The sequence below is a fragment of the Perca flavescens genome, chromosome 18 (assembly GCF_004354835.1).
Source record: "Perca flavescens isolate YP-PL-M2 chromosome 18, PFLA_1.0, whole genome shotgun sequence".
Classification (NCBI taxonomy): domain Eukaryota; kingdom Metazoa; phylum Chordata; class Actinopteri; order Perciformes; family Percidae; genus Perca; species Perca flavescens.
This window is the reverse complement of record NC_041348.1, coordinates 16,230,968-16,246,161: the sequence shown is the minus strand read 5'-3', so window position 1 is coordinate 16,246,161 and position 15,194 is coordinate 16,230,968. Positions and strand designations below refer to the sequence as shown.

Genomic DNA, 15,194 nt, shown 5'->3' with positions numbered 1-15,194 from the left:
GTGTAGCTTCACGCTCAAAAAGTACCTGTCCCTCTCCTCGCCAGTTTCGTCTAGGACCCAAGCATAGGCGAAGGAGGCCTTTCCCGCCTTCTTCGATTCCTGCTCATACTTGTGCATGGTGCGCTTGTTGACGTTGCCCAGCAGATAAAGCAGGTGGCCCATCAGTGTGCTTTTACCCGCGTCCACATGACCTGCAGAGAACAATAATGCAATAATGCTGAGGAGTTAAAGATGAAGAGAGAGAGAAAAAGAAAGAGATAAAGGAGCTCAGAGGGTGGGGAGTGGTAGAGGACACCAGGGAGGGATGGAGGGATGTGTGAGGACAGAGGACGAATGTAATGAGTGATAAGATAGGGGAAGAGAAGAGATAAGATATTGCAAAGGGAAGCCACAGATGGGAGAAGGAAAGAAGCAACATTGCTCAAGTGGAGGGAGGTGCACTGAAATGGGAACAAGGATCAAGGGTGAGAGGGGGAAGGGAGAGGGCCGTGGTGAAACGAAAGGTTTCACAGCCTGTGGGAAACTAGAATCATCTGCACTTCTGAAACTACCAAGTCACTTTTTCTGGTGTAACTGAGAATGAGAAAACATGATTAAGCAACTGAACAGGTCTACAGTTCGACTCATTTACTACTATTAAACTTAGACTTGTGCACTAAAAAGGCAGACTGAAGATTAAAAGTGACTGCTCATTTGTATCATTTTATCGCATCATCAGCTCACTTTTTATTCTTTTTTTTCTCTCTGTAAAATCTAAAGTGAAAGCTAGCCATGTTCAATTGTGAATAATGAAAGCCAATGTTATAAAACACCAGGAAGAGCCAGGCTGTAAAATGGATATCAAACCTACTAGAAATGTTTTTTTAAGTGTGCACAGTGCTATGTGAATCTAGTTGCAGTGCTACTGATACTATGTAATGATGAACGTGAAATGAATGCTTATCCAAAATAAAAGTGACTGCCCAGTAAAATCAAAAAGAAAATGGCTTTATGAGAGACAACGTGTACATTTACTTTTCTTTTTTTTCTTTTTTCAAACAGCAGCTATGTATGCAATGTGTGGCCTTCTAGGTCGACTAGATTTTGAAAGAAGGGAAATGGTTGAAGAAATGTTCCTGCAGGGAAGACTATTTCGAGACCTCATCCCCAAAAATGTGCTACTGTATTTCCAAATATATAAAGTTCCTTCAGCTTTAGTTTTTATTGCATCAAAAATAGTCACAAATGTTACTGTAGTACTGTATATCGCTTAATAACTCAAGCAGCACTTCTTCTGTGTATTTAACTGTAGATTAAATGAGCAATGTAGGATGGTAAGCAAGTCAGAAATTGTTATACGAGGATGGAAGATGGAAGTGAGCATCATATTTTGAACAGAATTGACTTTTGAAGTTATGAGTAGTTTTATGTCTTTTCTTCCTACCTATAACAACCAAATTTAACAGAGGTTTGCCCCCCTGCCTTTTCTCCAATTCAGCTTTGATATTGATCGACTGCCGAGCCTTTCCAGAGGAGCGGCCTGGGGTGGGAACTGTGGAGGGCTCGTCTCCATTGGACCCTTTAGCTGGAGTCTCAGGGCGCTTGGGCGTGGCCTCTGAGGCAGGGGTTGCGGTGGCGTTTTCAGGGCTGCCACCACGGCGTACCGAAGCCGTGACAACGCCATTCTCCCCTGTGCTGAGGAGAGAATGTGGACGAGTTTAATCACGATGAAACGTAACCCTTCTCTGCAACAGATGATAATCAAGCAAGTATACAACTTCCAAAATCATAGCACTGATGCATTCCTAAACAACAAAGGTTTATCTAGACTAGGGTGATCCCTCACCACTGAGGTTCACAGCTAATCCCAATTTACAGCCATAACTACTTTTCATTTCATATAAAATTACTATTTTGCCAAAGGTTAAATGATTACCAATGTCACAAAAAGGAAAACATTTCACCATAGCGTAAATGCTTTGTGGCATTTCATAGGAACGATATGCATTTGTGTGCAGATGTGTGTTAAGTACCTGGGAACATCAAAGCCCATGGTCTGCTTCTTGCCAGAGACGGTCATTCGGGCCACTTTGGGTACCACTTCAGAGTCCAGTTTATTGTGAGACACATCTCTTATTTTAGCTACAGGGAACAGAAGAGAAAATCAGTTCACTTGCTCACAAACAAAGGCAATCATGACACACTGTGGCCAATATCTACGACATGAGGAACATACAGCATTTTTTTCCGATAGAAGTGACCTTCAATGTGTGAGAAATGGCTTACTGGTAAACAGTAAAAGGTTTCTCCCACCAGATTTTCCAGAAACGTCTACTGACCCTCAGTCAAGACAAGTATTGCATAAAGATCATATAGGTGTAAAAGTTCACTCACACACTCACACTCACACACACACCTTAGTAGTTGACTGTGTAAAAGTCTGGGTATAGAGTCGCCTTGACATCAGAATAGTAAATAATTTATCAGTAAATGCAATTGGTTGAAATACTGACTGCATCAGCAAAATGGTAACGTAAGAGAAATGGTAACATTGTGCCACTACTATGTTAAGAAATCCAGAGGATATTACTACAATGTACTCTTTATGACTATTTCCTTGGTCATAGCGGTGTGCCTTACTGGAATTGAAAGTATATATTGTTAAGTGTGAGCATGTGATGCTATCCGTTGCACTCTGAGCATCCATCTAGCTGAATGGTTCATATTCTGCAGCAGTGAGACACGTTCAGGTCATTGCTTTGTCATCCCAGTCCCAAATGGCCACCGCTCCCAGTCATATCAACCTGCTACTGATTCATTTAGACTGGGTTGCACAGCCAAGCCTACTACACCCTGAGTGCGTCTGTGTGCATGTGTGTGGCAGTGACATCCTGGTTAAGAGAGGGTTAATTTCAGAAGTGGCCGTTGCCTCCCGTCTCCACGTAAATAGAGCAGTGTGACGGAGCACTTTGCAGAATGAATATTTCTGAAAAGGTGTCCCTTCAGCAAAGTGCAGGGCTGGAGGTGAATGTGTCACACACACACATACACACACTAACAACTGATTCAAACAAACTTGCACTTAGAGACATCCACAACATAAAAACACCAAAATGTGGTGTTTATTTGTTACAACTTTAAAAAGTGATATAGGTCATAAAATGTCACTTTCCTTTTATATTTTTGGTTATTATCAAAACAAGACATACTCTCACACACTGTCCTCGCGGATTACAGTATATTGCAGCATTTCAGTCCTAAGACTTTTATCAAGAAAGAAAAGCAAGAACAATACTGCTCAGGAGTTTGTTCCCTATTGATGTTTGTCTTTTAAGACTTGTTAAGATTTTAGTTAACAGGTTTGGTTAAGAATGCTTTTGATAAATCATACTAATCCTGTGTGTGCTCCTGTATGCTTCATGCAGTTTATTCATCATAAAAAATACCCTGAGGGAAAATGAGAGAAAAGGCGGTGAGATTCAACTGAATTATTAATGGACTTTCTCTAACCAAGCATTCTCTGAATGACTTGCTTTGCATTAGAGAAAAAGTCCCTCTCATTCTGAAACACTAATTCACAAGCGAGGCAGCTCACTGCACTCTGATGAGGCTTGTTTCTTTATAAAAGTAATGGCATATGCATGTTTTATTCACACACACTGATCCCTATTTGTTCAAAAGATGGGAGCAGGGGACAACCAAGGCAAAGATATTCTCATTTAAAAAAAGGTTTTATCTTAATAAAAATGTTAGCTGCACATACAAAATGACATGGATAAATGTATTTCTACACAGAAAGTTCTGAAACTACCTGTATTTGTAATAGACAGACAATTGCAAAAAAGAAACCTACAACAGTTGTATATCATCACGGTGTTATCTGTCCTGCAGTAAGCAGCAACATGAGATGGAGAAAGTACTCTGGGGAATTTTGGTTCTTCCTGCAGCTGGGGGCTTTTCATGTCCTTACTACAGTGACGTTGAGGTTTCTACCACCTGTGTCAAACAGGACACCAGCCAGCTTGAAATGTACTTATATGGAACATCAGCTGTGAAACAAATGATCTCATTAGATCACATCAAATCCAATAAGGTCATTAGGATCAGATAAACGAACCAGTACACCTAACCTAATGTACATTTTGGAAACAAACCACAACATAAAAACTAAGCATCTACATCACCAGCCCATAATCATTAAGTACCTGAAGTCTTTTATTTATTTTTTTCCCCTTCACCTCTTTATTGTAACCTGGGGTGAAACAGGCCGGCGCACCCTCTGGAACTCCCAAGTTTTTAAGTAATAAACAACCACTTTTTAACTGGAAGACACATGTTGCTCTGTCAAAACTGTAATACCTTTGCAAACAACTGACTTTCCAGATAATAATTTGGGTTGGCCTGGGGGCAGCATTAAGGAAGGCGGCCTGAGAACAATTACACAGTGCAATCAGGTTCTGAGGCTTGGAGCAGGATCTCTTTACACTGTTTAGGTAAACAGTTGGTGCCCTCCCATCCAGGATTTATCTGGTATAGGGGACCCATGCAGTGACTAAAGAGTGAATGAGTCATCTGTACACCTTGGCCTAGGGGCCCAACTGAGCACAGGATAAGAGAAGTCCGCCCAGGATATGCAAATATTAACCCTCCCTCCCCCCGTTCAAATACACACAAGTTTGCAGGCAAAAGTAAAATAAAGTGTTGATAGCGTCACAGGGCAAGGTGGTTGTGAAAGTGAGAATTAGAGATCCATGACAGAGATATAGAGGCAGATGGAGAGAAATCTAATCAGATGCTATACCTTCAAAAGCACAATACAATACCCCAAAAATGTAATAAACAAATTAACTGCTTTGATGGTCATCACAATAAAAAATTTAAATTCTGGAACAGTTTCATAATGAGACTCCCTACCACTTGAGGCCGCTAAAGGCTGTAAAAGACAATAATTACGTTTGACTTGACTCAAATCTTCATCGGCCTACTGTGGGGGATAGTGTGGGGGGGGGGGGGGGACAAACCCATTTGAATATTGTATCAGAGCAAGTTTTGTTTTGTCTGGCTCTGGTTACAAAAAATCTTGAGGGATAGGAACCATTTGTGAAATGTGCAAAGAGTGTTAAGATTCAATTGATGATTTAAGTTACTATATAAGGTGATTTCCACCAGAGAGGATGAAGTGAAGTCACCTGGCCTAGTATTTGTTTGGAATTAAAACCTACATACTGGCGCTCCCTCGCACATGGTGTCCTATTTTTGACTCTAAATAAATGGATAATACTAAGAGTTTAACTTCATTCACATCTGAAAAATCGCTGAAGATATGAATGAAAATGACTAGGACAGAAATGAGACATCTGGCAGAGAGAAAAACACACAATGTGGATACCACCACTCATTTCATAGAACGACATCTATAAAAATATCATCTCCTTGTCCTCTACACCCACCTACTCAGCAGACAGTAAACCTTGAGTCATATACCAACCACCTGAGAACTCTCACCAACTGTTTACAGACAGAAAATATAACTACAGTAGGATGTGTCTCTGACCTTCAGCATGGTAACCATATTGTCAATGCACATTTGGATTTAAATCGTTTAACAAAATAATTACACAGAAAAAGTCAACCTATTTTAAGTCTGTGGTGCATCCACTTTCCACTCAGAGCTTTCTTACTTATCTTAGTCATCTAGTCCAGTGATGGCTTTTTTTGCGTGACCCACAATCGACATCTGGAGTTTCCAAAGAAAAGGTATAAAGTCCTCTGTCTGTCTGTCTGTCTGTCTGTCATCATCATCCACCCTAATAATGACAGTCAGCATACATACATGGCATACTGGAGAAGAGTTGTGTGATGTTTTTGGTTTTTTACCACGCCGTGAATTAAGTTAGTTGTTTTCCTGTTCTGTATGTGAAGTCTCTGTTTGTTGACATGATCGTCGCATACTGTCATACTGTTCATTATGTCTTCATCAAGCTAACAATCAATGCAATAAATATTCGTGAACAATGGTTTCCCTACACGTTGTAAAACATGTAAAACCCATTGCTTTACCATTGCTAGATGTGCAAATTGCCAATGTGCAACAATGCAGGTGGAACTGATGGTGCAAGAGGAGGACGATTCAGAAGTGTCCTAAATATCAATGTAATACTCATAACTTGTTGTAATATGTTTGTTATGTGGGGAAGAGTTAATGAGGGAGTGATTTCAGACACAGTGCGAAAGAGACCAAGCCGACTACCACAGGGGAATCGGAATGAAAATCAGTCAAGCATGTGACGGTCACAGTCGTGTTTTTGTCATTTTTTTTTGTTAAAGCCTTTCCCAATGTTCTTTTCCACACCCAACCTTCTTTTTTTTTTTCTACACGCGTGTGACGTTCTCGCGATAGTACGACACGTTCTTGCGATAAGACGCCCACTGATACATTAGCGCAAAAACATTATTACTGTCATAGCAAGGTTTTTTTTTTTAAGTCAGGCTCCACAACATGTAGATCATAAATGAACCAAAATGATTTCTAAAGCCACTGTGCATGCCTTCTGCAAACTGTCACATCACAGCTTTATGGAGATATTTTAGGATTTGATGACCTAGTGTTTCCTCTATACCCATGCGCAACTGGAACAGTGACAGGACGTCATCACTCGCTAAGTCATGGCAACCAAATAAACAGGGCGAGTACTACTTGTCACTCAATCTTAGGCAAAGTGACAAACAGCGACGAAAGCCGCGACATTAAATCTGCACCCGCGCGGGTCCCATGAAATAGGACAGATACAGTTTATTGGAAAATAGCATTGTAGACACTGACTTTGATGAATTTACCGTTTCAGACCCCAGATGAGACAAGAAGCTAACGTTGGCGAACGATGCGGTGACGGTCCCTGTGGCTTTGACACCCCGCTGCGGGAGATACTGTATTCCTCCGTCACGCTGCATTAACGTTACAGTTTTAAAACAGTTTTCCAGGTTAGTGGGGGTGCATACCGCTCAAAACCAACAAGAAAAATGTAGCTAGTAATGTTCACTCAGCGTTTTGTTTTGTTGTTAAACTGTGTGCAAAATGAGCGGTGACGTCAAATCACCCTACGGTACCGTCTATTTGCTGGATGGTTTCAAGGTAACGGTCGGTAGCTAACGTTAGCAGACAAGCCCTTACTTTTTGGCGTTCGACCCCCCCACCGTTGCTGAAAAAAATTCTAGAGGAAACACTGAAACGTCTGTAGAAGTCAACTCTTGTCTATATTTCTTGCAGATTTTTCCATTCAAACAAAGAATCCTATTCTTCTCTAAGCCCTTTTTTCCTGTAAACATCTCACACCACAACAAAGCAGTAGTATCGATGGCACGTCAATCCAAATGCACTCGCTTTCTTTTGACCACTTGTTGTGAGTAAAATGGTATTTTCCAGCATTGGCACCACATCACAACAACACTATGTTTGTGCACCATGTACGCCTTGCAGAACTGCAGAGCTTGTGAAGACATTAAATGATTTGATCTGTCAAAGCCTTTGACAAAGCTGTGAAAGTCGAGAGACATGATCAGAGTTTCCTACGTAGGTGGTGTGTAAGAGACACAGAGAGTTAGATGATCGGCCGCTGTTTGCTTGGGGTGACATTTTCTCCAAGAGTGCAGCTTCCTGCTCAAACCCACACACTGGCTCGCCTTAAGAGAAAAAAGGACTAAACTGTGGCTGGACAAACCCACTAGTTAATGAGACTTAGTCATTTCTAGATTTTCACATCTTGAAAAGATATAGACACCCATCTTCACTCACAGAACACACCATGACATCCCCAATACAACTAATTATGTCCAAACATCCTAATGCTCCCGGGACTTCACGTACACTGAGAAACATGTTTGACTTCTAATGTTTGACTTGTCAATATTACCATTATCTGCACTTTATTATCTAGCATTTCCCTCAGGCACGCCAGTCTGTTTGCCACCCTAATGGTTCACTTTACTCAGCTCTCTGTGACTGTATAAAGTTTACACACATCTAGCCACAACCTTAACCCTTCACTCAATTAGCATCCTAACATTTAAGACAACAATGACGCAGTGCAAGAAAATGACAAAACCGTAAGAAAAGTTTGACATCAGCCCTCCTCATCTCCTCCTGTATTATTACTGCAACACAGAATAGTGTACCGACGATGACAGTAATAAGATTAGGTGGTAGATTTTTAGGGTTAACACCACCACATATACAACAGGTCTCCTCACAGTTGTTGCTGTTAGTACATGTAATTATCTCCCAAACCTTGAACCAGTCCTTGTATAATCTTAAGTCTTAATCATGCATTTCTTTAAGGGAAAGAGTCTCCATTCAAACCAATACCAATGACTCACACTAATCATGTCAGATGCCTCAAGCAACACTGGGCTAACCTACACACACACAAAAAAAAACACATACACTGCACCAGATACATAATGCAGTATTCTTTCTAAAAAACATTTCATTTGGAAAATTCCAATGAAAATTCATCTGCTAAATATGATTACACCGATGCCAATAGTTCATCCTTAAATATAGAATTACTACTTAACAAACATACATACTCTACTAGGGATGGAGAGCTCAAGTAAAAAAAATCCAAACCGTTCGGTGTGCTAGTCACGGCTCAGGGCATCTACAGGTATGTATTGTTTGGTGCGGTTTAGCCTCACAAATTTCAGTCAAAAAGGCTTGTGCAGAAAGAAAAAAAAAAAAAATACTTAAAATAAAAGTCAGTGAAATGAAACCGTAGTTGGCATGGATAGGTTGCGGAGTGCGGCTGTCAGTCCGTCTTGGTGCTATATAAGAGCATTAGGATTTAGCGTTACCTGACGATGGAAAAAAAGTGGTGAATAAAGGGGCAATTGGGTGCAAGCACTGTACAACACATCTGGCTTATGCTAGCAGCAATACTACCAATACGATGTCACATTTACGAAGACATCCCGCCAGTGTGTCTATTGACAGCGCAAGTAGGGGAGAGTCGGGTAGTAAAGAGCAACGTATTAAATCACGAATTGTATTTTTATTGCCGAGGAATATAAAAATAAAATCAACAGATCAGTGTTGTTTTGAAAACAGTGACCAGCTTGTGTTTGGGTTATGTTGCAGTTAATGTTTTGTTTTTCCTTATTAACAGTGACACTTTTCCTTTTGATAAAACAAATCCAGCCATATTCCTTTCATTGTATTTCAAATACTTCACCCTCCCGCCAGAAAACAAACCGTACTGAACCAAAACAATAATTTTAGATCCAAATAGAGAATAGAGCACCATTTTAACTGGTTATGTAGAATAAGGTCAATCGAACAAGCCTAAAAAAAGATAATTTTTACACTCTGACACACAAAAGCACACCCAGACACAACCAGAGAGACACGCCCAGACACAGGTGCATTCAGGGTACCTACGTGTAGTCATCTTTATTTCGAAATTGGCAAATTAACCTCTGGCAGAGTGTCATGACACACCCAGTGTAAATCAAACTCATTTGTACATTGTAATATTAAAAACTTGTAAGAGCAAAACAAAAGTCCTTTTACCTCAGGTCTGAAGGCAGTCATTTTGAGTCACACAGTGTACTCTTTATTCACAGTGCTTGCATTCATAGTTAACTCAGTTCTTCAATATCAAACATTAAAAGTGTGTGTGTGTGTGTGTGCGTGTGCGTGCGTGTGCGTGTGTGTGTGCATTTGTTCTCGCTCCCTCATGGGAAAATCTCCAGGTGTCCTCTAAACCAAAATGTCTACCCCATGATCTCAAACACAGGCAGCAGTAAACCAGAACAATGGTTAACTGATCCATATTCCAATAGCTGCAGCACACCTGCTAACAAAATCAACCTCTTTTTCTTTTTTGAGGGTTCATGCAGATCAAAACTAGAAAAGAGGTCATGCAGAAAGATATACATTTTGAATTTTCCCTGGCTAAGATGAAACTAATTTACTCTCATACAAAACGTGTCAATTAAAAAGTAAATGGCCATCCAAGCATAGAAAAATAAGTTACAGTAAATGAGAAAATAAAATACTAGTAGGTTTAGTAGTAGTAATAAAATACTAGTACTTTAAAAGCTGCGATTATTTTCAAGCTGCCAGAGAGACTGAGTATTTACTGTAATCCTGCTGGACTTAAACAGCATTGACTTGTTTGCTTGCCTCTATAAAAAAAAATAATAATGCTGTAGTAATACTTTTCCTAGAAGAGTAATTTTTAGCACTGATCAACAGCAAGTGTCTTATTCAGTCGTACTGTTGGTCCCAAAAGTTTATTTTATTTCAGTTAAAAAGACTGACGATCGAATGCTGCATCTCTTTGAGTTTAGTTCAGCTGGTGGAGGAAAGGCCACCAAAAAGATCTCAGGTTCTCATCCCAAGTGAGTCAATGCAGCACCAACTAGACGCAGCTGAATTAAGTGCTATTTTTTATCCTCTTCTCTACCTGGTGAAAGCTTTTCGCTGATTAGCACGGACGATGTCGTCGGGTGAAGGCGCGTCAAAGCGGAATGGTACAATTGGCGAGAGTGGTACATGATGCTCTTCGGATTTGTCCTGCGATTTACACAGGAAGGCCTGGTAACCACATCCTCTTACTTTTCCCCTCAATATATTCCTTTTCCTCTTCTGTGGTGTGTGGCTCTGAATCAACAAAGTAATCGCAAATACTGATGGTTGTGCAAAAACTGAAGCATCCAGCCCCACGGCAACTGAAGTTGGAGAGGACGGTGAAGGGAGGTCGTTGTCAAAGTGACGAGGGCCTGGTTCGTCTGACTGGGCCATGAGTGCACTCAAATCAATAGCCTGCTTCAGCTTAGGTAGCCTGACGTTTTGGTTGTATGGTTTGTGGTCGAGCTTACGCTTGGTCCCACCCTCTGTAGTACTTTCTGCTAACGCATCAGCCCTCTCTGGTTTAGCTGGTGAAAGGAGCGAGGTGAGGGAGTACTGTGACCCATTTGAGGTGGTTGAGGTTTTGCCTTTGTGTTCAGATGCCAAATGTGACAAAGAGAGCAGCTCAGAGTTGCCAGGTGGTTGTTTCAGTGCCTTTGCTGGAGATTCAGCCCTGATGGGTTGAGGGGAAGTAAAGGAACTGTTGGTTTGATGTTGCAGGGCTAGCTGAGACAATGAGACAGTACCACCTAGGCATGCAGGAGTATTGTTGGTTGGTTTAGAAAAGGCGAGTGTGTTTGCTGGTTGTTTAGTGCTCTGTGATTGTGATTGAATGTGCATATCCCTGTTTTGGTGCTGTGAAGCGAGGCCAGACAGCGAGAGTGTTGGTGCAGCCATCCCCTGACACGTCACAGAAGTTATGCTGCTTTGGAGAGTAGGAAAGGAGGAACTCATGGTCGGGCTGCGGTTTGAATGTTCCTGGATTAAATCAGCCAATGACTGGCATCCCTTAGGATCAGCCCTTGTGGCTTTGCCTCCAGTCACAACTCCCACTGGGTGAGGACTGCTCAAGAGGACAGAACTGAGACTCCCAAACCCAGGAGGAGCAGCCGGAGAACAACTTGCAGTTGTTATCTTGGGAGTATTAAGCGACAGACTATGGAGTGAAACTGAAAGGAGCGAGGGAGCTGAGCCGTGGGATGCTGAAGTCATGTTTAAAGATACCAATGTTCCCAATGAAAGACTATTCTGATTAGACATGATGGACGGAGGTGAATTAAGTCCTATGGTGAAAGCACTTGAGGGAACACCCAAACCTCTCCCTGTGTTAACTACTCCTGTCGCCTTACTCTTCTGCTCATGCTGTGACATGAGCTGTGCCAGACTGGCACCACTGCTAACACCTGGACCATTGTTTTGATGGATACAACTTAGAGTTTCAGAGCTGCTAACCACAGGGTCAACCTTATGTTGCGATAAGAGGTCACGCAAGTTTGGTGCACTTGTTTGCACACGTGGGTGTTTGTGTTCGCACAAATCGGTCTGGGGTTTATGTGCATTGGACGTAATGTCTGTGTGAGAAGCGGGCAAGCAGGCTCCTTACCTTACAAGAGCCAATTGTAGTTGTTGGAGAGGAGCGACAGGAGGACCACAGAACAGAAGTCAGATGAATCATACAATAAACAAGAGGGAGAAGAACAGAAAGAAGGCACTCTGTTAAACATTTGCATGACTAAAATGTGTCATCGCACACATGTGTGAAAAATGAACAGCGATATGCTCATGGCTGTTAAGTTTTCATGTACACAATACTAATGAACATGATTCGAAATTATCTTTTGTTCCAAGTATCTTCTGAAGAACCCACAGTTATTCAGTCAAAAATATCACGATACAGTATTAGATGCAGTCAGTACCACCAAGCTATGTCTTCTTCAATCCTTCATCAGCCCAGTCTACAACAGTCCAGTTCTTATTTTTTAACCAAGACTAAGCTCTGATCTTGCTTTATATTAATGCTTTAATTCAAGTGGCCTACATCAAAACCCATTACACTTACTTAATGGGCAATTCCGGTTATCTTTCATTCTTTACAGTACAGCCTTCTTTGTATTTACAGTCCTTTTAACTGGTAAGCTCTCAGCTATTGACTGGACTCTAAAAGCCAAATATATTCATAATTACACTTAAACCTACTACTTAAATATATTTTTTGTGTAATTCCTAATTATTATATATATTATATCACAGTGAGAATATTATTCATCTATACTGAACTACTTCTAATTATTGAGGAAAGTAGGAAACTAGATCTATCAGTAGCTACATGGCAAGAAAAAAACACTTATTATGAACCAACTGTGAAATATCTCAATCATTTTGCATACTGGATAAAAACCTTTTCAGATCCTGTGCTTTGTTTAGCAAATGACTGGAGAAAATGTTCAAATACCGCCAATAACCATTCTCTAATATCTAACTCCTGACCAATAAATTGGTCATAATTTGATCCGCTCCAGGCGTACCTTTTTCAACCACGGCCGCTTGTTTGGTTCTTTGTGGAAGCGGTGCTTTCTCCTGGCTAACTCTTGCTACCGAAGCGGTCTCTTCATTGGTACTTCTGGTAACTGGGGCTGTCTTAGCGTCTTCAGACAGGACTGCATCCAATGCCTTCTGTGGGTCGAATCCACATTTTATGGCTGCCTGGGTCAGGATTGAGTCTGGCACTGCATCTCCCAAAACAGTCCGCATATGGTCCAGACAGGAATACAGCTTGGCTATAAGATACAACACACACTTTAAACACAGACATTGTATTTGCAACCCAAAAAAATTACAGATTAAACAAAGAAAACTACTTTTAAAACTTAATGTTTTTAATTAGCACATTTTCAAACACAAAGATCAAAAGGTATAGGTCAGAAGATCTCTGTTATTTGTCACTTGCATACCAGTGTGTGGATTTCATAATATTACCTTGGTCAAGAGGGTCAAGATTGTGGCTGATGGTAGGGGACATGGGTACATCATCTTCATATTCTTCCTCTTCTAAAGGCCCCTCTTTTGGTGCTTGCCTCTCTTGACGAGAGTAGATAAACTGATTTGCTGTATAAACCACAAACATCTTTACTTATTGGCTGCTTACAAACTAGGAGATGTGATGTCTGGTTAATGCTGCATATTTTAAATAAATCCTTTATTGAATTCATGATGAATGAAAAGCATATGAAACAAAGTTCTCATAGTTTAATATTGTCTATTATTGTTTAATGTATCAGCACACATATATTCTCGTTGACCCATAATAAATATTGCATTCACTGATACCAACCTGTTGCTGGTGATATACAGCAGTCGTCATCTACAGAATGTCCATAAATGTCATCATCGTCGAAATCTAGAAGAAAATATAATTATGGTTCAATTGTTTTTCCATTTCTCTACTTTACAAAACAAACATGTAACGCATTTGTAGTAAAGAGAAAGAGTCATTTGTTACAGCTGTCACTTTGCCTTGCCAGCAACTTTAACGTTACAGAATGCATAACGTTAACAAACAGTAAATAGTGAGTCCAGTAATTTTCTGTAATAAATTCACTGTAGGTTTAAGAATTTGGGAGAGTTAATAAATGAATAAGATTAAGGATGTCTATATACCATATCCAACTTTGTATTAGAAGATTGTTTACATATTTCAAAACACTGGAAAGTTAGCAAGCTAGCTAGCTAGTAAGCCGTCGTTAACTTTAGTAAACATAAATATTAGATAACGTTAGCTACATTATAAGTTATAGACACATCACATAAAGTGTTAACGTTACTCTGAAAACTTGGGTCGATAAGTAGATAATAGTATTATAGTGCAATATATCTTGTGCCGGGTGCCAGGTGACACGACAGCAACGTTATCTTGCCAGCTAACGTTAAACTAGCTAGCTAGTGTTAGCTGCTAGAGCAACAAATAACATTGAATTTTAGCTTAGCGGCTAACGATCTTAGCGGTTTGCGGCCTCACAGGAACGCATAACCCGTTACCAACTAGCTAGTTAAGGTTATCTACCTTCATCGTAGTTGTAACCTCGAACATTTCTGTGCCGAGACATTTTGCTAAGTGTCTTCTCTCGCCCCCAGCGTAAATGTTTTTCGGCTCACAGACTGTTGACATGTGTCTCACTGCCCGACTGCCATTGCTGTTGCAGTAGCTAGTGTGAAATTACAGCAGTAGCTAAGTTAACGTTGGGTCAGATATGATTCAGCAGACTCGGAAATAAATCAAATAAATAAGATTTTTTTTTTTTAAAAGGTCTCAAATTTCGAAGTTTTTTGTGTCTTTTGCTGGATGGCAAGCTCGGGGCAGGCTAAATAATATAGCTAGTCATTAAAATAAAAACTTGCATTCAGACAAGATTTTTTTGCTGACGTAACTTCCTGTTGCAGTTTTTTTTTAAACTTTATTTAAAAACACAAGTCCATCAACAGTATGTACAAAGATTCTCATGCCAGATGTGCATACATGAGAAATGTATCAAACACAAAATTAGTCTTAATTGCCTTCTTATTTTAAGGTCTCGTATAGTGACTTCCTGTGGCAGTTCCTCCAATGCGGCCTAGTTTTTATTACACATTACTGCATGGGATCAGATCTCCCAAAAAAGGTTTACTTCCACTCTGTCTGACAGATAGAAACTGATTTCCAATCAAGTTATGTTTGTAGAACTTGTTATCTGCAGTTGGAACTAATACATGTATTGGAATGACTAGGAGGAAAATGAACTTGGACCAAAATATAGAATAACGATAATTTTAT

The 15,194-nt window shown here is 40.3% G+C and overlaps 1 protein-coding gene across 2 annotated transcripts in view; it reads right to left on the bottom strand.

Moving 5' to 3' along the window:
• Positions 1 to 14,807, bottom strand: part of hbs1l (HBS1-like translational GTPase) — a 25,085-nt gene extending 10,278 nt beyond the window's left edge. The window contains exons 1-7 of one of the 2 annotated variants that reach the window (XM_028604883.1): positions 14,448 to 14,807; positions 13,719 to 13,784; positions 13,364 to 13,492; positions 12,913 to 13,164; positions 2,013 to 2,121; positions 1,424 to 1,674; positions 26 to 191 (exon numbers count right to left, since the gene is read on the bottom strand). In XM_028604883.1, the coding sequence (XP_028460684.1) occupies positions 26 to 191; positions 1,424 to 1,674; positions 2,013 to 2,121; positions 12,913 to 13,164; positions 13,364 to 13,492; positions 13,719 to 13,784; positions 14,448 to 14,490 (1,016 nt within the window). In that variant the 5' untranslated portion in view covers positions 14,491 to 14,807. Of the gene's footprint in view, positions 1 to 25; positions 192 to 1,423; positions 1,675 to 2,012; positions 2,122 to 9,398; positions 11,986 to 12,912; positions 13,165 to 13,363; positions 13,493 to 13,718; positions 13,785 to 14,447 lie in introns of those variants that run through there. The other variant, XM_028604884.1, reaches the window with a different exon arrangement.
• Positions 14,808 to 15,194: the final 387 nt, after the last annotated feature.